The sequence below is a fragment of the Pholis gunnellus genome (assembly GCF_910591455.1).
Source record: "Pholis gunnellus genome assembly, chromosome: 16".
In the NCBI taxonomy this organism is placed as follows: domain Eukaryota; kingdom Metazoa; phylum Chordata; class Actinopteri; order Perciformes; family Pholidae; genus Pholis; species Pholis gunnellus.
Window position 1 is genome coordinate 13,830,115 of NC_136543.1, and position 25,922 is coordinate 13,856,036.

General features: G+C 40.2%; 2 protein-coding genes across 2 annotated transcripts; both read right to left on the bottom strand.

Moving 5' to 3' along the window:
• Positions 1 to 4,788: 4,788 nt before the first annotated feature.
• On the bottom strand, positions 4,789 to 7,551 carry hoxa11a (homeobox A11a). Its single transcript, XM_079175738.1, has 2 exons — positions 6,819 to 7,551; positions 4,789 to 5,983 (listed from the first exon to the last, which is right to left on the bottom strand). Exons 1-2 carry the CDS (start codon positions 7,477 to 7,479, stop codon positions 5,751 to 5,753), a joined length of 894 nt encoding a protein of 297 aa, XP_079031864.1. The 5' UTR covers positions 7,480 to 7,551; the 3' UTR covers positions 4,789 to 5,750.
• Positions 7,552 to 16,718: 9,167 nt separating this feature from the next.
• Positions 16,719 to 19,025, bottom strand: hoxa13a (homeobox A13a). The gene is made up of 2 exons (XM_079176655.1): positions 18,341 to 19,025; positions 16,719 to 17,820 (listed from the first exon to the last, which is right to left on the bottom strand). The coding sequence occupies exons 1-2, from the start codon at positions 18,993 to 18,995 to the stop codon at positions 17,573 to 17,575; spliced, it is 903 nt and encodes a 300-aa protein (XP_079032781.1). The 5' UTR covers positions 18,996 to 19,025; the 3' UTR covers positions 16,719 to 17,572.
• Between the last annotated feature and the right edge of the window lie 6,897 nt (positions 19,026 to 25,922).

Sequence of the window (25,922 nt, forward strand, 5' to 3'; positions counted from 1 at the left end):
AAACATGCTGGATATGATTAGAGGCACCCCCCTCTCCGCCGTGCAGACTGTAAAACCAATGGAAATGCTGGAAGACGGGCAGTCCCTCCCATTCCGTGGCTACGTAGCAGCCGGAGCCATATCCATCATGGAGCTGAGACGGAGAAAAAGGCAGCAGAGCAATCAGTGTGCTCCCTCACCTTGCCTTAATGCACCACCATTACCCCCTAGAAGGGGCGAGGTCCAGCATGATACAAAGTTGAAAAATGTATATATATATATATTGAAAAGCAACATTTCATAAATGTAATCGTTTAACAAGCGTTAAAATCCCTTCCCAACCAGTCCTGTCTTAAGACCTGATTGTTTGTTCATTCAAATCAAATGTTACCACAAAGCTCATTAGGTGCAAAACAGAAGTATCAGATTCATAAAACAAAAATGAATACTCAAGTGAGAGTCATGGTCAAATGAAACTATACAAATATGGTCTTAAATTGAGTTTTTAAAAAGCTGCAGAACCCACCAACAAGGACAAACAATATGAAGGCAATGGGACTTAGAGTACAATGTGTTTAATTGTAGGTAGAATTCGCCTCTAGCGAAATGACTTGGCAAAAAGCCGTTTTGGTGCATCCATTAGCCTGAAGACAGACTGGGCACTTCCGCACTAAATGTAAAGGTGCTAAAATTAGTGTTGCCAGGAGATTAAGAGTACTGTTAAACATTCTTTGTTCTTTCTTTACAATCTACAGAAACGGTCTGGCGTGTGTCAATGTGTGTTATAATATATATATATATATATATATATATATATATATATATATATATATATATATATATACACACATACATAGCCGACATATAGTCACCTAGGCTACTTACAGAATGATTAAATGTGTATGTTTACTTTTTTTTAGTTTTGTTGTCCTTGTCTTTAGCTGTATGTCTATTTTCTGTGCAAGTACAGTGGGACTAACAACAAAAAAATATTATTTGTACGTAGTCATATCTGGCATATAAAGCTGATTCTGATTCTTGATTTTCGCAGAACAGGGAACGTCTTTGAAGTGGTCAACATCAAGTTGACTTCGTTGAACTGTCTACTATTACGTTAAACATAACCATTTTTTATTTAAGATTGTGGACGAATATTGGATAATGTAAATCTTGATTATGTTAAATTCAGTAAGATTAACCAAGCTATCTCCGTGCGTAAACAACAGCAAACCAATCCCTTGACACCAGTAACAAAAAGCAAATAAGGATAAAATAACGAAAGAAAGCCTTTATAGATTAAATTGTTTTCTTAAGACTAACTGCACCTTTTACACATTAAATTCTTGAAATGCCATATGTAATTTCCTGTATTAGAGCCTATTAGGCTTTGCTTTTCTTCTTCGTGATATATAAAACTACTCAGGATATCATTTTACATTTCACTCTAAAACTAAGTATTTTCTTAGATATTTTTGAAATTAGGATTTGTAGTAATAATGGTTGTACTCCTGAGAGTTTTCACCAATTAAGGATATGGAAATTAGTTAATATATATATATATATATTTATATCTATATATAACTAGTCATTACGCATTGCACAAAAAAGGTTAAATCTGGATGTGCTTTCCTTCACAGGTTATATGAACAAATGTGTTTTTAAGAAAAAACTGCGGTACAACAAATACAAAATAAAAAATACTCTGTACAAAATATATATATTTGTTAAAGTGCCAAAGTATTGATCACGGCGTTGTGCAAGGAACAGGCTCAATGTGCCAAAAGAAAGCAGACATAAAGCTTGTCATCCTGTCGGTCCAATTTGGGGCAATAAGGGCCACAATAAAACTCTCCTTCCATCTCGTAGTGTCCTTGGCCATGTGCAGTCTATTGCTCTCTCCAGGTTGAAGTTAATATCGGCCAGCTTTGCCATTACCAGGCCCAGGTGGCCGCTAGCCCCCCGGGTTTGTTTGCAGCCTGTTGTACTGAAATGAGGAAATTTCGGAGAAATTCATAAATCGAGCCCATTTAGGTTTTCAAACGCTCTTGTCATTGACAGCTCATTTATGTGCACTGGCGTAGATTTTTAGCGTGTCGACTGTGGACATTTGTCAATCGCTCGTGCTCAAAATGCACATATTTCAAATGACTTAAATGACTGAAAGTTGGTTGAGGGCTATTGATGTATACACGAAATAATACAATATTGTATTTCAAAAGACAAAATATAATTTGTTGAAATATATAAAGAAAAGTGCATTTTCTCCAGCGCCGTACGCCGAGCATTTTTTGCCCGTCTAGTGGATTCCCCCAAAACCATAAAATAATTCACTGCAGAGTTGACCTACTAAACAAAGTTTGTATACTCTTCCCCACAGTGGCCTGTTCCTTAAGGGACATATGAGCTAGTTAGGAAATTAAATACATCCATTAATTATCTGTGCCCAGTATTACATTGTTTTGGCTTATACACGCACACACTTCATGGTGTTGTACTGGCATTGGGGCCTATCGATATCTTTGTGTTACAGTTATTAATTGTTGCTATTAAATCTTCATTTTCACAGCTGCCCGGCTATTATATCCCCAAAACAGTTCACTCTGACCACTGGCTTTGATCCGGCCCATATAATCGTGGCCGAAGAGGCCGTTTGAGTCGTATCATGTTCGTCCCGAGTGCAGTTATGAACAATAATGCGGCGTTTTATTACATCCAGCGGAAGCATTTATTTTTCACAAGAGACAAAGGAGAAAGAGACTCTGTCCACACGCATTAAGGTCCAGAATAGTAACCCACCACTCGGACTGACACCGAATACCCTCAGTGCAGCTCTATATCTGTGACAGGAAGGAAAAGGAGACGCGGTTGCTGCCCTATCACAATCAGATCGACTTTTCTAATAGCAGCTTGTATCCACTTGGCACGTACAGCGAATAATGTGTTTTGGAAAGACGTCAAATGGTGTTAGCGGATTCTTTGAAGAGGAAGACGAGGAGGAGGAACGAGCAAACAAGCCAGCTGCTGTGTTTTAAGATGAGCTGCATTAGAATGTGAACCATCTGAAAAATAGAATCATATGTTTTGTATCCAGTACCGCTGCTTACTGTATCGTTAACATACTAACTGTATCCATTTGTTTTATAATTAATGCAGATTTTTCCCCAAATCCAAAACATTTGTGCTGGACTGGACGGGGTTGCAGATCTCTCCATGGTACAAACTGGTCATGCTATTCTTCAACCATTAAAAAGCTCAAGCTCAGCTAAATGAATAGCACATGCAGCATGAAGGCTTGGCACAGATGTGTTGCCTTATTAGGGCCCCCAGGACGACTTGTGCACCAGAGAAATGTGGAGACTAAACACAAAACGGATCCCATCTCAAACTAACAGGAGTCGCATGCATGAGAAGAGTCTAGGGAGTGGACGTTCAGACGGTTTCTTGAAACAGAGAAAACTATTCGAGCTTCAGCTTGTGTTGACAACACCTTTTACCTGCTTGCATTTGAGGTGAGCTTGGAGACGAAAATATCCACGGCCATGACATTGGTCCCAACAGCGCCGCCCGGTGGCAGAGGAAAGACTAATCCTGAGTGCAGTCGTCGCCACTAAACTGATCGAGGTGGATAAACCACACGAGGGGCAAAGCGTCTCGAGTGAAGTCGATGCAGCAAGCAAATGCTGTTCCTATCCGTCCTCTCCCTGCCGTTGCTCTCCCCTCCTTGGTAACAGTTAATAACCTTGGGTCTCAGACGGTTTATTGCACTGCACTCCAATTGTACAAATGCCCCAGACTCAGACAGCTTTTATGGCCACGTTGCTGCGGCAACGGGGAGGATGTCCCGTAATTAGGGACGGAATTCCAGCGCGCAGTAAAGGATGCGCAAGGCAAGGCCGGACTATGGCAGAGAGAGGCAACCATAAACTTCAGCCTCTCTCCCCGCGTTTATGGCCCTTTTGACTGTCATATATGAACGCCAATGCGCCGCGGCTAGCTCCCATAAACACGGTGATAACAACAGCAAATATGGCGACCCTCGCCAAAGGAGACTGCTGTTGGAACAGTGTTTCCAAAGCCAATCAGCGTAATGACAGCTTGCACACATAAACTACAGAAAGTGAGAGAGAAATTGTGAAAAACGAATAGAAAATAAAGTGCACATGGTAAAAATGTACACATTTAATGGAAACGGATAAAGGTGGATCTGCATTGGTTCAATAACATACGTTTTCTTCAGTTGGAATGCAAGAGCTGCAAAATGTCGTTAATGGCTAAAAATATTGATCAGCTCGGGATCAACGTAATTGCAGCACAACAGGACAATATTTGACAGCAGAGGAATTATACTTCTTTTTAGTTTACGTCTATATTTGATCAATCGAAACCCATTACAATGTAAGGTTATTTGAAAGTAATTAAGAATCAACAGCTTTATTAACTTTTATTTTAAAGGCCTAACATAAAATGTATACTCTGTGTGCCTCTATCAGGTTGGACAGTTCATATTTTGTATGTATGTTTGCAACATTCGTTGGCACATGCTTGTGATAAAACTATTGAGTTGAATGAGTTGAATGTGTTTAGTGCGTAAAATGTTTCTCATGCACCTTTTCATTCACCAAAACCTAAAGCTTGTGGGGGAAAAAACAATGACAAGGCAGCATTTTTTTCTCAATGATCTTTTCATTTGTTTTTTTATTTGGAAATATAGTACAATACACAATTGGGCATACCAAGCAATTGATTCAATGCGATGACCCTGACCAGCATTGCCTTGTTAGCACACTTGAAAATGTAGTATTTTATCGTCTTTAGACAGCAAGTACCAAAGGATCACGAGTAATGAAAAAAATATTCTGTTATGCGTATCAATATCAGACCAAACAGGCCCGCTGCATATATACCTGTGTGTGCATGTTGGGCGTGTACCTCAGTGTAACTCCACACGGATCCAGTGGACAAGCTTATCTCTCTGGTTTTGGCCTACATTATCAATACTCGACTGATAGGCTCCAAAAATCCAAAAGGACAACATGGATTGGGGTGTTGTAGATACGCAACATATAAATACGTATAGCCCTCATTCTGCAGGCTATACAGGAAAGACGACAAAAGGCCAGCCAAGACTCAACACGGAATCCCTATAGCCTGTTTGTAATAATGGACTTCGACTTGGTTAGCCGTGGCATTAAAGGAAATAGTAAACGAGTGGCTAGAAAATAAATAAGCACATAAAACATAAACACATTACAATCTCATCCGTTCGAACTCACTGTTTGGTCACACCAATATAATTTCAGTTATTTAAGTACATAGCCACCATCCTCCTAAATCCACCACTTTTCTGACTTTAAAAACAGAAAAAAAAGTTAAACAAATCTTGTGATTACAAAATACACTGGGTCAGTCGATCAGTGACTACTAATATTCTACCTGCGTGAAAGAAAAATAAACAAGGCGTCTGTGAGTCACAATAATATTAACAAGGGCAACAATCCGTTTGTACATTTTCCTCAAAAAAAGAGAGTCTGAAGAGTGAAATCAAAGTCCACAGACTGACTGATTCATGCTCACTCTGTGGGTAATTCCCATCGCAGGATACTGTTGTCCTCGAACTTGAAATGAACCATTGAGCAGTGTTGCTGCTGTCGCGGCCAATGTGGTACACAGTGTACACTGGAAGAGTCACAGCCGGAGAACCAGTCTGTCTGTAAACGCAGTCGGTCCCACAGCGGAGGACTATGGAAGCTGTGACGGGGCTTCGTTGACCCCTAAAGCAGAGGATTGGACGTATAATAGTGTAATCTATCTCTGTTCAGTTTCTTCTCCTTCATACGACGGTTCTGAAACCAAATCTTCACTTGTCGGTCGGTGAGGTTAAGCATCCGAGATAGTTGCAGGCGTTTCTCCTTGTTAATGTACACACTGAAAAAGAATTCCCTCTCAAGTTCTCTGATCTGATATTTTGAATAAGGGCACCTTTTCTTACGGGTCCTCTGTCCATCTGGAAGAAACAAAAAGAAAGTGTACTGGTCACAGAAAATATAAACATTTCAAATAAGCCCTGAGCATGTTAGAAAAAGATCTGTATGTCCTGGGTGTTGCCAGATTACGCGAGAGCGGCTTTCCTCTACATTAAGCATTCAAAACACATTTTATATTTCAACATTTCAAGTGTCACATATAAATACATTAGATTACACTGGAAAGATTACCAAACCATTCGTGCTGGTTCGCTAAAGACAATACTTGAGCTTTGACCTTTTCCTGCAAATGAAAACAATAAGGTCGCTTTTAAACATTAGCAACTAAGAGCAACAGGGAAATGAGACCACGTTGCATTAGACAGTTTTTATAATAGTACAGTAGTAGTAGTGGTATAGTAGTTTTATAGAACACAAAGGAGTAAATCTACAAATGGGAACACAAGAGTCCATGATGACTTTAACACAAGAGCTCATGTCCGCTAACCCTTAAACCAGAGGCACGAACCTCATTACATGGAAGTGCTGTTTTAATGCTAAGAAACCATGAAACAATTAAGTTTATAGCACGTGGAATTAACGCAGGCCTGTATAAGAATTCACATTGATACCTGGGTGTTTTTGCAAAACGTCAGGGAGTGTCACAGGCAAACCACCGACCTCATGTCTTTCACGGCCAATTTCAATTCCAAACACGTGATCCTGCAGTTTATAACAAAGTTTTGTTGGGGGTGGGGGGTCTACAGGCCCTCTGTAAACCTTATATGCTTATAAAACAGCATATAAAAATTTTAACAGCAGCGCGCAAGATTGCAAACTTTCTCTCATAACCAAGGCGCTGACTTTAATACGTACTGCTGCTGCTGGATTTCTCCTCATTGTTGCCGGAAGATAACTGCGGGCTGTTCGCCTCATCCCGCTGTTCCTTCGCCTCGGTGTCTCTGCACGACGGTTCGTCCTCTGGCGAGGAGCTGGGCTGCTTGGTCGTCGTTTTTTCCCCTGAATAGCCATGCGTGGAGGAGCTCTCCGACGCGTTCGCGTACGCCGATTCGTAAAACTGGTCGAATACTTGTGGCAGCACGCCATTTCTGCCCACATTACCGTAGAAATTGGTGGCAGCGGAGCCGGCGCTTGTATGGTGGTGGTGGTGGTGGTACGCAGCGGCGGCAGCTGCGGGGCTGTTTTTACCGAACATGTCTCCTACGACGGCAGTTTGAGCCGAAAGACAGTCCCGGTGCACCATGTCCTCCGTGGTGGGGTAGCCGTGGGGCAAGTTCCCCCGGTGCGGCCATTTACCGGACGCTTCAATGGCTGCATAGTCCCTAAACGTCACCTCTCTGACGGGTTGGACCTGCGGCAGGTTAGAGGAGTAAGAGTATGTCATAGGGCGGGTGGACGGGGTCTGGGATAAAAACGAGGGAAGACCGGAGAAATCAGCCCCCGCCGAGACATAATAAGTGCAGCTGGGCAAATACATGTTCGATCCGACGGGGACCCTTTCGTCAAAATCCATCATCGTTGTTCACCCTCTACTATCACTCTATGTTGGGGTTTGATTCCTCTATAACCGCCCTGAACATGGCTCTGAAGCGCCGTGCCTCTCGCCTCTTTGAAGCAGGTTCGCTAAGCAGAAATTTGGAGACGTAGGCTGACGTGGAGAGCCATCTCCATCCACTCTACGGAGGAGGAGGTCACGTGATCACGCGGCAGAAATTGACAGATTTTCAGGCTGTGTATATGTGTGTGTGTGTGCGTGCTTGCGTGCTTGCGTGTGTATGTGTGTGTGTGTGTGTGTGCGTGTGTGTGTGTGTGTGTGTGTGTGTGTGTGTGTGTGTGTGTGTGTGTGTAGGGGAGAAAATGAGTGTGTGTAAGAGTGTAAGAGACATGACTGCTATGTGTCCTAAAGCTTGGCATTGTTGCTTTATCGCCATGTCGCCTTTTAGAGGAATTCCTTAACATGCAACGAAGTCAGAGGAAGACAACTTGAATGCTACTTTTAAGAGAGAAGGTGGATTTCAATCGGAGCTTTAGCCCGATTATTATTATCAATGTTCCAGATGTTCACTGCTTTTCCACACTACGTGCCCTAGAAAAATAATTGTGCGTAATCTAAGCTTTTCTAGTTTTCCTTGTTTTTTAAATTGTGTACACAATGCGCGAAAAATGAAATGATTATGCAAGATAACAATTCCAAACCCCACCTGACAATAACATGATTGAACCAGCATTACTGTGCATTGACAACATTGACCTGAATTGGAGGAAGGAGAGAACCAGCTTATCTGTAAAGTCTGCTTTTAGAAACCTCTTAGTCATCATCACTTGGTGGTTTTACAACATAGCATTTGGCCCAGTGGGCATTTAGGTATCAGGGTCATGTTCAAAGTAGCGGCTAATGTTTCAACAGGCTACAGCCGTGTGTTAGTAACAGTAGCCTATAACAAAGACCAAACTAAAATGTTGACTAAATAAACACAGGACAGGATCTTAATATTTAGAGTGAATGTTTTAATTGTAATGTTTAGAGTAATAAACACATTTTATTATTATAATATTTTGTATTTGTGTGAGTATCAACAGAAAAAAACAACACATGCTCAAGAATTGACAATAAAGCAGTCTGCTAAAAGTCAAATGTAACAACCTATTTAGAATAGTACACCTATTCTATTGCTGACTTATTCTTGTCTTATTTCTCTGCTTTATCTCATATTTAATGGATCCAACAACGGCTAAAAAACTCGCAACATACAAGCCTCCTCGACTTTTACGCACGGAAGTTTCTTAACGTTTTGGTGCCAATATTTATTCAAATGTGCGTTGTCCGGTTAGAAGACAAATTCTACAAATTTAGAAAATGCTTAGGTTTTGATGAATACTAATTTCCATCAGATCACTATTTTTTCTATTTATTGCTGTGACGCATCTATACATTTGCGTAAATACCAACTCACGCACATAATAAAATGAGTAAACATTTCTTATTTTGCAGGATTTCTAAATACCTGCAGCTGTATTTCAAAGTTACATTGTCTTTAAAATCCAGATTGTGAATAACGTTTGTTATTGCCACACATGAATTGCAAATTATGTTGTATTAAAGGTCTCCTTTCCCCTGAAGCTATACAAATTAAGAAAACAATTGTCCATTATGTTTTTTAAATGAATGGATTTTTTGTATTTGCTTTGGTAAACATGCCACAGTGCACATTCCCTGGCTGTGTGCTATGAGGCCACCGTGCAGCTTGATTAGGAGAAGCTGCAACTTGACTCTAATGTGCTGTGAATGAGAGACGTGAGCTCGGATTAAGACCGCCGCGGCTGGCCCCCCATCCTGATGTGTACATTCGGATCCAAGAGGTTCCTGATGCCACATGTGAAACACAACCTTAAAATATCACACACACTAAGACTGTGCAAGCACCAACTAACGCAATGTGAGTTTATAAAAACAGGAGAAAAACCGTCCTGCTTGCAAGCAATTGCATTTGCTCAATTGCAAGGTCACAAACAACTCGAGTGTCTTTGCGACCATACGCTCCGCCTCTCAGTGAATCCAGACAAATTCTATGACTTGTGCTGAAGCTTTTAAGCTGTAATTGAGCACAGGATGCACAGGAAAACCAAAGCCAGCTCTGGACAGACCTGCATTTTTATAGCTGCTGTAGTATTCTGCTGCGTTTTTTCCCCTCCCCGGCCAGACAGACATCACAAAACAGGCCAAGCGTGATAGGAAGTCGCCACCAACGCGGACGCAAAGTCAGCAGCTGAGGATTTTTAACGAAATAGAAACATATCATGTCTGTAAACAACTAAGGTAAGATTTCCACCGACAATAAATGCACTTTTTCTAACCATTTGACTAAACAAATGAAAACAATTAGTTCAATAATAATGACTATTGAATAATGACTATTGTATGTGAAATGTGTGTTGTAGTTCTGTTGATCCTGCATCCCGCTTGTGTGATTTTTTTGGTCACCAAAACCGCAGTCTGGTGCTGCGTAAAAACTCTCAAAGCCAAAGCTTTGACTGCCCGGTCGACTTCAAGTTCGGGGGAGGGTCCTTTACAGAGAGCAAAGGGCCCACTGTGCCCCGGATGGAGTTCCTTTAATTGCTTCTAAGTTTACAAAGGCTTTAGGTTACAAGACTCCTCGATAATGTGAACTTCTAACTCTGAGCTGAGGAAAAGTCTAACGAATCATGAGAGATGTAGGCCTTTAATGTACCGTCTTGTATACATTTGGTTAGCTTAATGTAGCTGTAGTAATTTGAACTCTTACTATTTCGGAGAATTGCTCTCATCAAAACTCCTTATGTTTATAATAAGTTGATCTTGACAATATTAAGTCAATATCAGATTTGGATACTTAAAGATAACCATTAATATACAGACTTTTGGTAATACATGACCACGAATGACTATGGAAGATATTTGACATGAGATATGCAGTATGTACTCAGGCACACGGTTTTTATGGCCTTTAAGTCAAGAGAGGAGCTCTCCTGCCGTTTTTGTATACCTTAGACCACATACCCAGATACAAATAGACACACTTGTCATTTGGATTAAATCAAACACTAGGATTAAACAATTATATATAAATTCACAGATATTAACACAACATATTTAACTTTAAATTAAGTGTAACTTCCATTCTGGAGTGATATAAGCGCAGTGGTTGTGTCAGGGAGCGAGTGAGGCAGACAGACAAAGCCGTGTGCCATAAAACCTTGTTAGACAACAAGTAAACAATCAAGTGTGGGGAGGATCTGAAAGTACAGTTTAACGCCAGGTAGGCCCATAGGCTGTAAAGCAGGCTAAATAGGCGCATTCGGTGTCCTGTAAAGAAACCTCCTGTAGTTTAAGTCTTGAAGTGAAATAAAAAGCCCAGACCTTTAGTACAGGCTGTTTTTGTTTTCATTTTATGGTGGAAAAATGGGCCACCACACCTGCGCCTCAAAGCATCTATAGACTATATTCTTTATCTCAAAAGGAGAACACGGTCTGTATGTGTGCTGAGCAGGAGTCCGAAAAGATACACAGGCATTTGACTATACAATAACAATACGGGTACCAACTGTCACCTTTTGATGCACAGACTATTATACATACATTCAACTTAACTCAAACACAACTTAAACTTGGCGGTTTGTGATATGTACACTGAGCAGTGGGCGTACAACCAAAACTGTGAGCTAATTAATGAATGTAGAACATTTACTTTATGCGTTTACTTTTGGTTTTCCACAATATGAGATTGTTTTAAAAGCGTTTTCGAACTTGAAAGGTGGGCTACATTGATACGACTCTGATGGTTTTATAATCCCCCCTGTACTCCAGACTGAAACATCAAACAATCACAGCACTTAGTTGCGTACAAATGAACGAGGAGGGGAACAAATGTGTATATATATTTGTAAATTTGAACCTGATTCGGCGAACAACTGTTGATGTATCCACAGGTGATAGAAATGTGGGCCGTCAGCGATGGCGACGACAGAAGGGCCAGGCGGACCACACAGGCATGCAGGGAAACTGACCAACTCCACGGTCAACGGGAGCACCTCTGACTCACCAGTGGAGGCTCACAATGCTGGATTCGCCTGTAGAGGGTACCCTGGGAAACGAGGCGTCAGCAGGAGTGGGCCTGTATGGACAAAAGGACATAAACTGCACTTCAGTGGGGGACACATTTTACAAAGGAAAAAAGATAGAGAGGAAAAGAAAGACAGAATAAAATGTAAGTGTATTGATAGGGCTTCATCTAATTTTGCAAAGGGAAGCCACAATGTAGAAACTAGGCTATTGCGGCACACAATCCTCGTCTTAATTGCGCATTAATTGATGGCTGAACGAACACGATATTCAGAGCACAATTGGAAAGTGAATTCCCAGTTCCGTTACTTGAATTATGTGCACATGCTCAGAAAGTACATTATAATCATTTGAATAAGAAATACTTTTTTAAAAAAGAGTCTGAATTGAGCTGGTGGGCCAGAACTTTATTATTTGAAAGGTGTCTTTCTCCCTTAGTTGATTTTAAGATCTATATTTTATATACGACTCTATACTCTATATGTTTGATTGGCTTTCAGCATCTTTTAAATAAAAAAACATCTTAATAAATATTTATAGTTGCTGACGTGGCATTTGGAATATGTTTAAATCAAACCAATGTGACGTCTGTAGTCTTTTTTGATAGGAAATGCAGATGACATTGCGTTGTCCTCATTTTGTGAACATGGCGTTTAACAGTCAAATACACGTGCATCGTTTAGACTCTTAGTCACCTAGAGCCTTCAGATTAAATATATTTCGACTCATTGTTGTTCAACTGAACGAGGAACTTCAACGAAAACGTCGCTGCTGAATTACATTTCTCGCTCTTGTCTTTTACTTATATATATAGAATGTTATTTGATAATCACTTTTGTCTCGCATCATTGTTTCCAACCAAGCTAAAATAACGAGGAACGAATCTCATGACTGCCTATTGTAGTTTCATTCACATATCTGAACTGATCCAGGACCGGATTCATATTAAGAGTGGCCACCAAATAATCCTACAATCATAGTTTCTAAAAACATTGTAGTTTAACGAATGACCCATTTTACTCGGGTAAAGCCCCAAACACCCCTTAAATCCAATTATTGTGGATTAAACCCGTAGGTACTGCGTAGATAATACACCAATATGAAGCATCTGCAGCTGCCAGAAAAGACAGATTTCCACAGTCTCCCATATCGCCTTTTGTAAACATGTATGGATTCAAATATCCAATAAGAACACGCGTTTTGCTGCACAAACTTGCCTTATTATATCTTCTGCACTTTTATATGTAATCGTTGAGTATTATCACTGCGAAATATGTATTTTGTCTTAAGGGAATTGCCAGGGAATGGCAAACAAATCCCACACGAAGCAAACAGACCTTCTGTCTTCACTGTAATCCACGACTCATACACATACAATGTGTATCTTTCCTTTAAAGACATGCACCCTTCATAAATGAACACGGTAAATTATTTGGCATTTATATTTCAAACCACATGAGACCAGGACAGGAAAACCCCGTCTGAGGAAGTAAAAGGCGCCGACTGAGGCTTTAACGTAATCTCGGTCAAGTGCTCCTATTTGACCGCTGCCACGCTCTTTGATAAATGCATGTCTGCTCAGGTCTTAGTGGTGTATTACGAGATTATCTTCCAAACTCGTTCTTTCAAGCTTGACCAGAGCTCTATTGTTGAGTGACTCAAGGTTGCAGGCCTAGCCACCATTACGCATAGAGACAGCGAAGGTCAATGTAAAGAGCAATGCCCAGTGTCGGCCCTGTCTGTGTGTTCAACCACACACAGGCAGGCCAGAGACATACTAATCGGATATGTAATCTATTTGACCAATTCACTGATCCGAAAACCTCAACACATATTAGTATATTTGATAATATTGAGTTTCTGACCTAAAGATTAGTCTTTACGGACTATCTGGGAATAGTACATTCAGTTACTTGATGAATAGAAAGCGTGACATGATTATTTCTTTAAAAGAGAACATTTTCACTGTTAGTGTCAGACGGAATCGAATAATAAAAATGGATCATGCTTGATCATTTGTTTAGTTTGAAAGCGCCTTTAACGGACAAATATTTCTTTCACGGCTACACTTTGCTTTGCTTAAAACAAATAATGCATGGAAGTCCATGTATAGCTTTTTAAATTGAATAATAGGCTAAATTTAACCCTTTCTGAAAACTGAAATGAACTGTAATTCACTATTTTTGCCTTAGTGTGGCGGCAGAACTCCATTTTTGCACAGCCCCGACGTGCTGTGCGTCAAAGACGTGAGGAGGAGGAGTGATGGGCGGAGCATTGTGCTGTGAGCTTTGGACTATCACGCGATGTGTCAGAGGGGAGGCGGGACCTGTAGCATTGTTTTGGTCCTCACGAACCAATAACATGTGGCTGTGCTCGTTTGCAGCCAATGAGCTGCCTAGCTGATCACGTGACTGCACTAAACTTCCGCTCTAAAGCATCAGCTCTTCCGCTCGTTAGTGTTTTCTGGACTACAAGACTCACTGAGCAGTCAGACATCACACATTTATCCCATCTCTGAGTTTATTGTGTAACACGTGCGCGCCCCGCCGTGCCTACGTCTGAGGACGTGGGACCAGGGCGACGCTGCATTCCGTGCTCGCGGGCGTATGCTTCTGTCTCACATTTCTGTGGCGTTTCTCTCAATCAGCAAGCTGGCCGTGTAGATATCATCAATACCAGATATCTGACTGTTTACTAGTTTAGAAAACAATCCAGCCTTCAGTCGACTGTGTAAATAATCCCTAATCACGTTCGTTTACGTTACTGAACATTGGCCATTTTTACAAAACTGAAACAAGGAGGCTGAACTATTTATAGTAAATGAAACTCGATGACGAGCATGTTACAAATGTTGAAAAAACTCCCACTTAGATGAGGTATTATTTGTTAAAAAATCAAAATAAATGAAAACAACAATATGTAGCCTACATATATAACTAACAGCCACAACTACAACTAACAGCTACAACTGACACAAATAGGCTTAATAATATGTATAGTAGCCAAATAATTTAGCATCCAGGTTCTGGGTAAGGACTTAAAGATTTCTTTATTAAAAAAAAGATATTTAGTTTTCTAGGCTATATAAAAAGATATTTAGTTTTCTAGGCTATATATATATACTATATATATCAAGTAAAGCTATTCACGTTTAGGCTTATAACGCATGCAAAGCAACAACTAACAAATATAATAAATTAAAATAACTATAAAACCATACGAGTATAACCCACAGGACTATGTGCTTTCAATTATTGCAAAAAAAAATTAAAAAAGGGATTGATAAGCCCTATGTACAGAGTAGGATATGTGCTTGGAATTATTGAAAGAAGACAAACTGTTCCATATCACAAAATTGGATGAAACAGTTAAATCGCCAAGTAAATCAGGCAGCCTAACAGGTGTGAAGGCCAGCTAGAGGAGCTGGAGCTCTGAATAAGGAGGGATTTGGTTTGACAAGTGACTGCCAGTAAGACTGAATCACATGCATTAAAGCAGTCAAAACAAACATGTTGGGAAGTTGCGTTTTTGGTTGCGTGGTTAGCTGTGTAAAAACTGCACTTAGTCGTTTAAAAGGAAGTATCACACAAGCTCCAAATGTCAGTGAACAATGAACGATGCGAGTGACTGTGGACGCAGTTAATACGTTTCTGCAAGCACAGGTTTTCAACACCACGAAACTGCAAAAAGTTCAAATTAACTCTTTCTATTGAATTAAAAGTGCAATTCACCTCATGTTGACACCACCGATATTTTTCTATAGGGCCCATTTTGTAAGTGACTCGTTGCCATGCAAAACGTTTCCACGAATCATTCAGGTATTGCACCAAATTAATATTCAATATTACATCAATACATTTTAAAACCGACCGAGAGTATTTTACGACTAATTATATTTGATTTCTTGTTCGCGATGAATCCAATAACAATAGAAAGCTTACAGAAATTGTAATAAATGAAATACAATGATTTATTTTGCATTCTGACATTTGTGAATAGGCCTTTGAATATTTACACACTCATATGTATTAGGCCTATAGGCCTACGCTTAAGGGAGAAACAAAATAACGCGGTTGATGCGTATAAAGTAGGCTAGTAATGTGCAGTCGTACAAAACAGATTGACACGCGGTGGCCTGCGCCGTTTAAAAATAGTTGCACACATGTTGTTATATGGAGTCAAAAATGTGGTTTTCAAGCTGACAATTCAATAAGTATTTTTTCTTTGATCAGAATAAAGATACACATATATCAACTTTCAACGTAAATGTAAACTAGCTGCATCTCAGTAAACTCAACCCAATAAGGCAATGTAGGCCTAAATATTACAGGAATTTATTAAAAGGGTGACTAGAATTTAGGAAGTAACTTCGAACTGTATGAATATTACTTTTAACTTGTAACAAAAGCACTACGAAATATATTTGGAGAATTAAATACACAACTTCACCTCACTACCCTTCAATATTAAATGTCCGTGCAAACATTTAAATATTCAGGTAATTATTTGTAATGTTAGTCACTACGAATGAGCAAGAGGAAATGTGTTTAATAGGCCTATATGTTTATTATTAAAATAAAGTTGTTCCTGATATTTACACCTGCGTTGGTTTATTACGGTAGCTGTCTCGATCATAGACCAAATCAATAGCTAATTATTATAGAATTAAATGAAAATGAAATAATTATAACTATAATTATTATCATTAACATTATTATTATAATTATTATTAAGTAAAGTCTGTATAGCACTATTTGACCATTGATCATTCCTTTGGGTATGATCATAAATTCGCCGCTAGATGGCAATGTCAGCCTATATTTCAATACAAACCAGCCTCAACTAACTGATTTCCTCTTTTCCCAGAGCCAGCCAGAACTCTACTACACACTGCAAATATTGAACTTTCAAAATAGAAATTTGCCTAAAGTAGCCTTCTTCTGGATAAAGAAAGCTGCTACAAACCCAGAAAAGCTGCCACAAAACACCATTTAAACCATAGTTGTCACATGCAGCAGAAGTGTGGGCCTTAAAACAATTTTTAAAAAGTGCAGCGATAATGGAGGAGCAAATTCGCCAAAAAGATTAAATAAAAGTGTAAACTGAGCTAGCATCGTGTCATGCCATGAAATTGGTACATGTTCAACATAACTAGATACAGTTCAACAAAGTCCATATTTTATTGGGACGGACTTTAACACCGACATACTGGACTCACACAAATAACCTGGATAACAAGCCGGAATTTACTTTATATACAACCACATGAATATGCACACATTCTAAAAAGCTATGATTGACATGATCACATGTCCCGAACGATTATCTAAGCGTTATAGTAAGAACTGCACCATGGATTGGATATGGATGAGAGCACGGGTTCATATGATAAGACTAAACTTCATACAAGCGAAGCGTGTGAGTTAGGTTTTAAAAAAGGAAGCCAGTAGAGATTAATATTTAACATTTCCAAGGTCCAAATCCTTAACACCATCACTTCCTGTGAATCTTCGCATTTTTATCACCGTCGATAAAGTTGCAGATAAAGGCGTAGCTCGGTGGCGCACACCTCTCTGGGTCAGTTTTCCTGTGTTGGGTGAGCATGTCGGGAAGAGAGGAAAAAAAAGAATAAAAAATATTCACAAAAACTGCAGCTATGTTTTGTCTTTTTCTCTCCACTTGACTCCTTAAATAAAAAGCCATTTAACAGCAAGTGGCAGGAGGGTCCAGTATTCATAGGCCTCAGAAATGTTGTTCCAGAAGCTCCGGGAAATCATTTGGTAACATACAAATAAATCATGTTCAGTCAGAAAGGAGTTTTGGTGTTCCAATCCATGAGTCCAAACGCGCGCATATACATGCGTGTGTGTGTATGTGTGTGTGTGTGTGTGTGTGTGTGTGTGTGTGTGTGTGTGTGTGTGTGTGTGTGTTTGTGTGTGTGTGTGTGTATGTGTGTGTCTAGTGTATATCCCACAGATAGCCTATTGTCCGTAATAAAAATATAAATAAACTAGCTGATGGGTTTCAATTTGTTGACAACTTTCTTCTCCTTTACGCGTCTGTTCTGAAACCATATCGTGACCTGTCTCTCGGACAGGTTGGTCTGAGCAGATATCCTCCTCCTCTTGTCCTTCGTGATAAATTTATTGGCGCCGTACTCGCGCTCGAGTTCCTTCAGTTGCACCTTGGTGTATGGCACGCGCTTCTTTCTTCCACGACGATAAGAACCAGACTCTCCTCCGGAGTGGGAAACCGCGTCTTTAAAAAAAAGACATAATATGCTGTCATGAGCTGCTTCTCAACAAGTGGTTCAGTTTCACATTTAACTCTCAAAATTGAATTTTATCAATAAATGGTAATTTGTTTATTACTGAGCCACACATTTCCACTAGCTATAGAATCAAATCAAATATTTCTGGATTTGCTATGGAGAGTGACGTGTTATAGTATAAAACAAGTTAAAATAAGGTTGACATACTCTTTGATAATGACCGTTAATTAATCTTTATTAATTAAAATAAAGATATGTATCTCTATGCGCTGAGATTATGTCTTCACTTTTAAGGAAACTAAAAGATTTTTTCCCCATTCCATTACTTCAGTAATTTGGTTACCAAGCTATTTGTTGTGCTGTTTGTTCTGCAGGTTGACACAGCAACTGACATTTCAAACACCCCATTCTATACAATGTGCATCCTGTTTACTGTGTGGTAACAAACCAACATGTCAAGCAGCAGCTCTGTCCAGAAACGGCTGGACCTTGAGGGATGTAGCCTACCTTGTATAGAGGACTTCCACATGTGGCCGGGCTGGGGCTGCTCCTTCGCGCAGTAAACCTGGCCGTTCCAGCCGTTGGTGGCGAGAGTCCACGGTTGGTAGGTCTCCATAGGTAGCAGGGACTCGTGCCTGGCCTCTGACTGGCTGAGAGTTGGCACGACAGGAACGTCCAGGTAGCTGGGGACAGGTTGGTAGGGGCCTGTGGAGTAGGTCGGATAAAAAGCGAATTCCTTTGCCCGGGAGGTGAAGTCGTCGCTCGAGGCAGACGTGTCCATGTATTTTTCTCCATACGCGGAGGGGGGCTGCGCTCCGCATGACTTAATGCTGCTGTGATGCGACATTCTGCACGGATAATAACCGCTACCGAAATACCCATATGGCAGGGACGCGCTGGAGGAATTCTGAGCTGCAGAGCAAGGACTGCATTGTTTCACTGACTCGCCAATACCGGAGGTGGGCACGTCGCTTGACGAATAAGCCGTGCTGGGTGCCAGGGACGCGGGGTGCGCCATCAGATTCCGACACTGGCTCGCAGCAAAGTTGCCACCAGCAAAACCCTCCATGTTCTTGATTTCATCGGAACCTCCGCCGTTGTCGTAGAGGAACATCACCGACGGGTCGACCCAGCGAGGACGGAGGAGCAGTGACGTTGTCATAGCACGGCATCCAACATTGAAGCTTCTGGCTCTTTTTTAAAAAGCACAGAGACTGAGAAAAGGAGATACTGGTTCCCAGAGAGTAATACCACTCTGACGCGCACAAGAGCGCAGAGGTTGCGCCGTCATTGGTTCAGATGTTGTCACGTGACGTGGTTATGCAAAGAGGACGGTAAACATCACCCTGTACAGATAATTAAATGGAGAAAAATGCGGCGAGGGTGACCGTACCTATTTGATTTGGCTTTCGCCGTGTTTGATTCTGTTGAGATTTATGTTTCTTTATTCTTAAAAAGTAAGACACACAAGAGCCTAATATTATATTCAAATTAGGTTATATTTCAGAATTTCAAATGCTTGATTTGGATAATGAATGGCTGAAAAATATATTTGTATGTCTGAAGCTCAGATAAGAGTCGATTATTAAAAAGTGGTCAACAATTTTAAAAAAACAGCTACTACACGTTATGACTAATATGCATAGCCTTATGGCCTTTACGCACGCACACTGGCCAGCCTTTGTCTGCTTCGCTACAGGAACAAGGTATCATCACACAGCCATTTACTGAAAGAGATTCCCAGTAATACAAACAATATTCAATTGTGTTCCAATGTTGCACACGATCTACAAGAAATTAAACATATTCTGCCGCCCACCGATGCATCGATACACTATGTAGTCTGTTATACTGTCCGTCTGTATACTGCGTAAAAAACAGCGCATTCAGTATGGGATGTGGAAATGCTAAGCACAAGTCGACATATTTTAAGCAATTTAATTCAACCATTCAAAATGTTTCTCGAAACACAGTCAGTAGGCCCCCCCTTTCAATAAATCCACATCAATTTCAGATGAAAACAAAGAAACAGATTCAACATCGTGGTTTTGGGTGAATATTTAAGAAACTAGACTTCCGACATGTTTACAATATGCAAAGAGAGAAAACAGCACTGGACTCGGCAGTGCCTGCCTGTTTTGACATAGGAGGAAGACGCGGCTGGAGGCCAAGGTCAAGTTGAAAGTTGCTGTCTAGCCATCCAGCCTGTCGGGCCATTCAGGCTGTAAAGGAACCGTCTGAGCGCTTGAAAAGGGCGGAAGAGGGGTGAGAATTCCTGTCCCAATGAAAGCTATTGGAGGACATTAACTTTTACTATCATTTTGTTTTCTCCACTGCTTATTCTCATGAACTAGTCCGTACCCGCTTCACTTGGCTGGTGTCTACTTTTGTATTCCAGCTTTGGAAATATAAAAGGAACGTTGCCGTTTTTTATTTGAAGATCTTTTGGAGGTGTTTTTGGCAGATACGTGTGAAAATGATCTTGATCTCTGAAATGAGGGGACGGGATAAGGTGTGTGTGGTTGTGTGCGTGTGTGTGTGTGTGTGTGTGTGTGTGTGTGTGTGTGTGTGTGTGTGTGTGTGTGCGTGCGTGCGTGCGCGCGCGTGTCCGGTATGCTGCTATGTGTTTACGATCAGTCGCTCTCCGTCTATTCTTTGCTATAGGAAATGGACCTGGTGGAGTGGAGCCTTCACTGGATTTGTTACCAGAGTTTCAACATGCAGCATTGATTTTGGCCCATTTGAGTGTAATTGTACTGGTATTGTATCTGTTATTCAAGGATAATAATCAACTAAACAGAAGCTGCCACTCAAGTGCGTAAAAGACCGATGAAGACGTAAAGTGAAAATGAGAAAAAAATGTGTATTAGTCTCATTTGCTTCCTTTGATATGTCAAACGCTAAACTTCAACCCAGAAAACAGAAACCTTAAACAACATATCAAGTAATTTAGAAATTGAACACAAGTATAAATGATAAACTAAACATTTTCAAAGCCCAAAATGATTAACGTGAACAATGTCAGCTAAATGTTGTTCACAGTTAGGCTATACAGGAATGTTCTGAAGCATTTGGGGTTTTGTGTTTAAGGCCTATTGGCACTGAAAAAAAATAGTACTTTGGAAATGTAATCAAAAATGCCAAATAGAGGAAACAATGATGAACTAATATCATTTTACTTAGCAAGAATCAAGGATGGAAGGTGTTGTGTGTTGTAACCACGAACATGTTCAAATAGGCTACATAATGTTTTGTCTATGGGAGAGGTGCATCCTTTCTTGAATATATAATACAATATGTAGGACTGCATTATCTTTTATGTTTTTGTAAATTAAAGTCATTTGGTAGAGGTATTGTGTCAACGTAAATCGCAATAACAAAACTATTATTTTGTAATTGTTTAATATCATGCTGTGTGTTTGATTAAATATGAAAATATGAAAAATAGCCAATTAATACAAGGCCTTTTGAGGAACAGTCATTAAAGACAGGGTTAAACCGCATATTAGACCAATAGTTACTTTATAATAACATTTGAGAGTTAATCGTAGACAATTGCAATTTTATAAAACACAATATGCTTTTTTTGGGCTCCAAATGCTAAATATCGTCCGTATGCATTTGCATTGCAAAGACTCAACTCGTTCAATATGTACTTTCTATTTTAAGTAACATTTTACATGCACTATTTATCTAGTTTACGATTCAGCTAATCAAGTTCGGTTATCTTATTACGTATGCAATGATTTTAATAAATTAAGTTTGAATGTCCGAATTCCTTTAGCAACTTCGCGTTTCAAAATAAATACATACCAGGTCAAATGAAACGTGATTCAAACTATGATCGACAGGCAGGATGTGTCTTAACGTTATCATACAAGGTAGGTTAATGAACTCATTCAGCAGCAACATGCAGCAACAACAATGAGTCATAGCTGTGCAAGGCCAAGCCTGTTGCCTGCCCTGTGGCGCTTTACTCGATGTAAGCAAATCAAGCTTCAAAATAAACAAGGTGGCGTTAATCATTAACCGTTCCTTAACTTGTCATGTTATATGTCAAGTGAGATTTCTATCCATTCATCTATCCGGATGATAGCCATCAGGCCTTTTTTTTTTATTTGCTTCAGGGTTGGTATTAAATTCACAGATACGTTATGCTTTATTCAGGTTTAGATCATGTTATCCTAAACACCTTAACAACAGTCCTACAGTCACAACAACCATGCGCCATCGCCAAGGTGGCCGCTGGCGTGCACATGTGGTCAGTCCAGACATGAGACATCCCAAAGTACAATGGACACAGACACTTTACTGGAGTGGCGCACACAGTGCCCCGCCAAATAGATACCCATTACACCATGGAGTTAGACTTAATACACACACTTGAGAACACACTTGTTGATTTTGCATTGAATCATTGTTCAGTTGTCAAAAATATGTGGAATATAGCAACGATCCGACTGAATGACGATTTAAAATTGTATTTGTTTAATGCTCTATAATAAGTTTCAAGTGAGATAACTAAATAATGATGAGATATGACGATTCCTGATTTTGATATGGACCCTTCTTGAGCTATTTGAATGACCCCTAGAGGTTTCTAGCACTCCACTGGGATTTGGCAGCAGCCTAGTGGCTTTTCTCCGAGACCAGTATTAAGGTTCAACCCCCCCGGTTGTAGCTACTGGCATCCAAATTACGCAGCGCAAAAGAGAAAGAGCACATTTATTCCATGGCCTATACGCGCCTGAAGCCTGTGCAAAGTGGGGAAACGTCTATTCAAAGTTATGCTCAGCTGTAAATTTCCATCGTTAATAGAATACATTGTGTACCAACAAGACTGCAGTCTTGTTGATGGCACGGGTTTAAAGTAGACGGTTGTCAAAAAGTTGTCAAAACATAACAACCAATATGTTTTTGTGGTCAAAGCAGTGAACCACAGGGCGGTCACAGACCAGACTTTTCCATATTTCCTGGAAGGTGGCCTGTCGTAGGATTATGAATGATTGCATAAAAGTAAAGAAAATCGGACCCACTTCATTCTCTCTCACACCCACACACACACACACACACACCTAAAGGTTTACTGGTAACTGGAAGGTTTCGCTCCCAAAGTGCCATTGATGTGCTTTTGATGGACACGCTCGTTGTACGTTTCAATTTCTCCAGCAGAAGTCTTAAATGTTGTGTTAACTGCCTGCTAAAGCTATAGAGCGCCAGCTGCATGTGAAATCATTTATTGGCATACAGGAATCACGCCAGATATAAAGGTCTGCAGTTTGTTTCATTTCCAGGATGACAACTATGATGGAGGAGATGGGAAGGGAGGAAATAGCTATTTTTTAAAAATCGTATCACTTTGGCAGTGCCGTTAGGATCCTGTCTATATCAGATTAATATGAACACTGACTTTTTCATTCTATCGTGAAAAATGGAGGCGATTTAAGCCGGATCGTTTTATAATTATAATTGCGTATTATGTTGTTTAATATTAATTTTCAACATCATTATTTGTGCTAATGCCGTTACTTTTGTTTTTGGTAACTATACTGTCATCCTCATCGTCATCATCAGAGTACGATGCGCTATCAGAATCTGGAATTTTGGCCTTTTGCCTTGTGCAGCCAGCACAAAGGCCAAAATAAAAAAGATTTAATCCTAACTCCAGTTTTATTAGAATGTGCATCACAAATAAACTGCATAGTGTACATTCAATATGAACCTACAACCTGTAAAATAAGACAATGCACTGCTTTAAACGTGTACACCGGTTTTATTTCAGATCTTTAGTTTCCTTATTGAAAAAAAAACGATATGTACACAGCAGAGAACTCATGGCGCCGCTTGAGTGTATATGTGAGCGAGTTTAATAGCTTTCTCTGAGACTCTTTGGAGAACCAGTTCAAACTAAACGAAGATAGTCCCTAAAGTGAATTACCAGCCTGCCTTTACAGATCAACCAATTATCACATTACATATATGAAAAAGACAGATACGTGTAAACAATTTCACCGGAAACATTTGTACTCAACTTTAAATTGGCAATAAGGCAAAATAATATAGCTACATATCATATTTTCTTATAAACCTTTTTTTCGGCTGCACACTGATTTATTCATTCATAATGTAACATACTACGGGGAACGAGCCCAGAAAAAGCAGTGTTTAAGATACAAACGTATTTCAAAAATATTGTTTCCACGTTATTTACATGAGTCGCAGTTTCATGGCAACATATAGGTCGATATGTAGATCGAAATATACGAGATATACGAGATATGATCCAGAACCAGTGAGTCTTTAGGGGCTAACTGTAAACACTTTCAATCACATGCAAATCAGTTGAATGCCAGTCTGAATGTTACATTGCACCAACAATCAGCACCTGAACTGCACTCACCGCAAAACCCCTGAAATTAGAGAACAATGCATCGAAAATGTTAAAATATAACTCCATTATTAGCCGCTAAAGATAGACGACCTATCACGAAACAGATGGACATATACGTGCAGCTGACAGCAAGCCTCTCTAAAAATAAGAACTCATTTGCAACCAGACAGACTTGTAAATATCACCTTTCTTAAAAGATGCCAGGCACTCTTGCGAAACGCCAGGGTTTTGCACCTGGTGTGTTGCCTTGCTACTGCTGAATTGATGTTAAGCCATGCACCATGATGTTTTCCCCTTTAATGGGGTAATACAGGCCTCGCTAAGCCCTACGTATAATAGTGCGGGGCTTGCTGGATGGGGCAGGGAAGAGCGACAAAAGCGAGTCTTATAGAGTAAAGCTTTTCAGCTGTAGAGTCACCAGGACATGTTTCACTCCAAGGTCAGCGAGTTAACTCTCTGGTAGCTGCGTCATCCTGTTTCAAGGCCAAGTTGCAGCAATGGAGAAGGGAGGGGCCACGATAATGAAGGTGAGGTTTGATGCTATATTCTTCCAGGTTGTGACTCCTTATGTGAAAACCGGTACAACTCAGTCAGCGGCTGACTGAACGACCACCAAACCCATTCATGCGCTGAACCCCTTTTTGTGCTTAAAGAAAATATTCTGGCAGCTCTGCAGTGTGGAGGCCATGGATTGGATTACATGCATACTGCGCAGGCTCCATGGTCAAGTTCAAGTTGGACTGGCTAGTAAAACTGAGGGGCGCATTCTGCAGCGTCTGCCGCATGGGGCGCTCCCCCTCTTTGATCTCCCCGTACAAAACTCCACTGAGGCAGAGCCACTGTGCAGGATCTGGATTGTGTTTTCAAGATAACCCATGCATTGCATGTTCACTCCTGCATGTAAATAAGAGTGAAAAGGTTCCGTATTCTAATCAAACTCTCCAAACCCATCCGCTGTCCTTCACTATCTAAAACACACACAATATAAGTGACACTACCGTAAACTTGCAAGGTCATTCATCTGTTGCGCAAAACCCTTTCCAAGTGTTATCTCCGGATGATCACAAGATCCCATCTGCCCCGGACACGGACCATTGCATAACTCCGGGATATAGCAAAACAATGGGAACTTTGCCATCGTTGTGCACTGCACTTAGACTACAGCCTACATGGTGACCCATCTTTATTATTTTGAAAGCAGAACTAACCAGTGTCTAAAAAGAAGGGGGGGTTTTAGCACCAAAGAATGTGCCAATGCCTCTGATGTGATATGCCTAAATCAAATACAACATGCCAACATACAACAAGCCTTAAATGTTGGTTATACAAAACATCTTGATACGAATGAAAATCCACAAGATTAACCATTGTTTTCCACCTCATTTATATATAATTGTAATTGGGCAATGTACAGGAGTGAATCAACTTTTGTCTGCCACAAAGACTGAAATTTGCCTTTTTCCTTCCGATTCAAGACATATTTTAGCTTTGACTAAGACGTTCCTTCAGTGGATTTTCATTAGTTTGTGGTTCTTCATCAACAGTGTTGACTGAGCTTTAATGCGGTGCAATGGTGCTCTTGGTTCTGTCTTCAAAACAAATTCTCATACAATGGGAGTTTACGTCAAACTAAAACACAATTCTTTACAATTAAGTGATTACAGATAGATAGGCGGATAGATACGAGACTCTCTGATA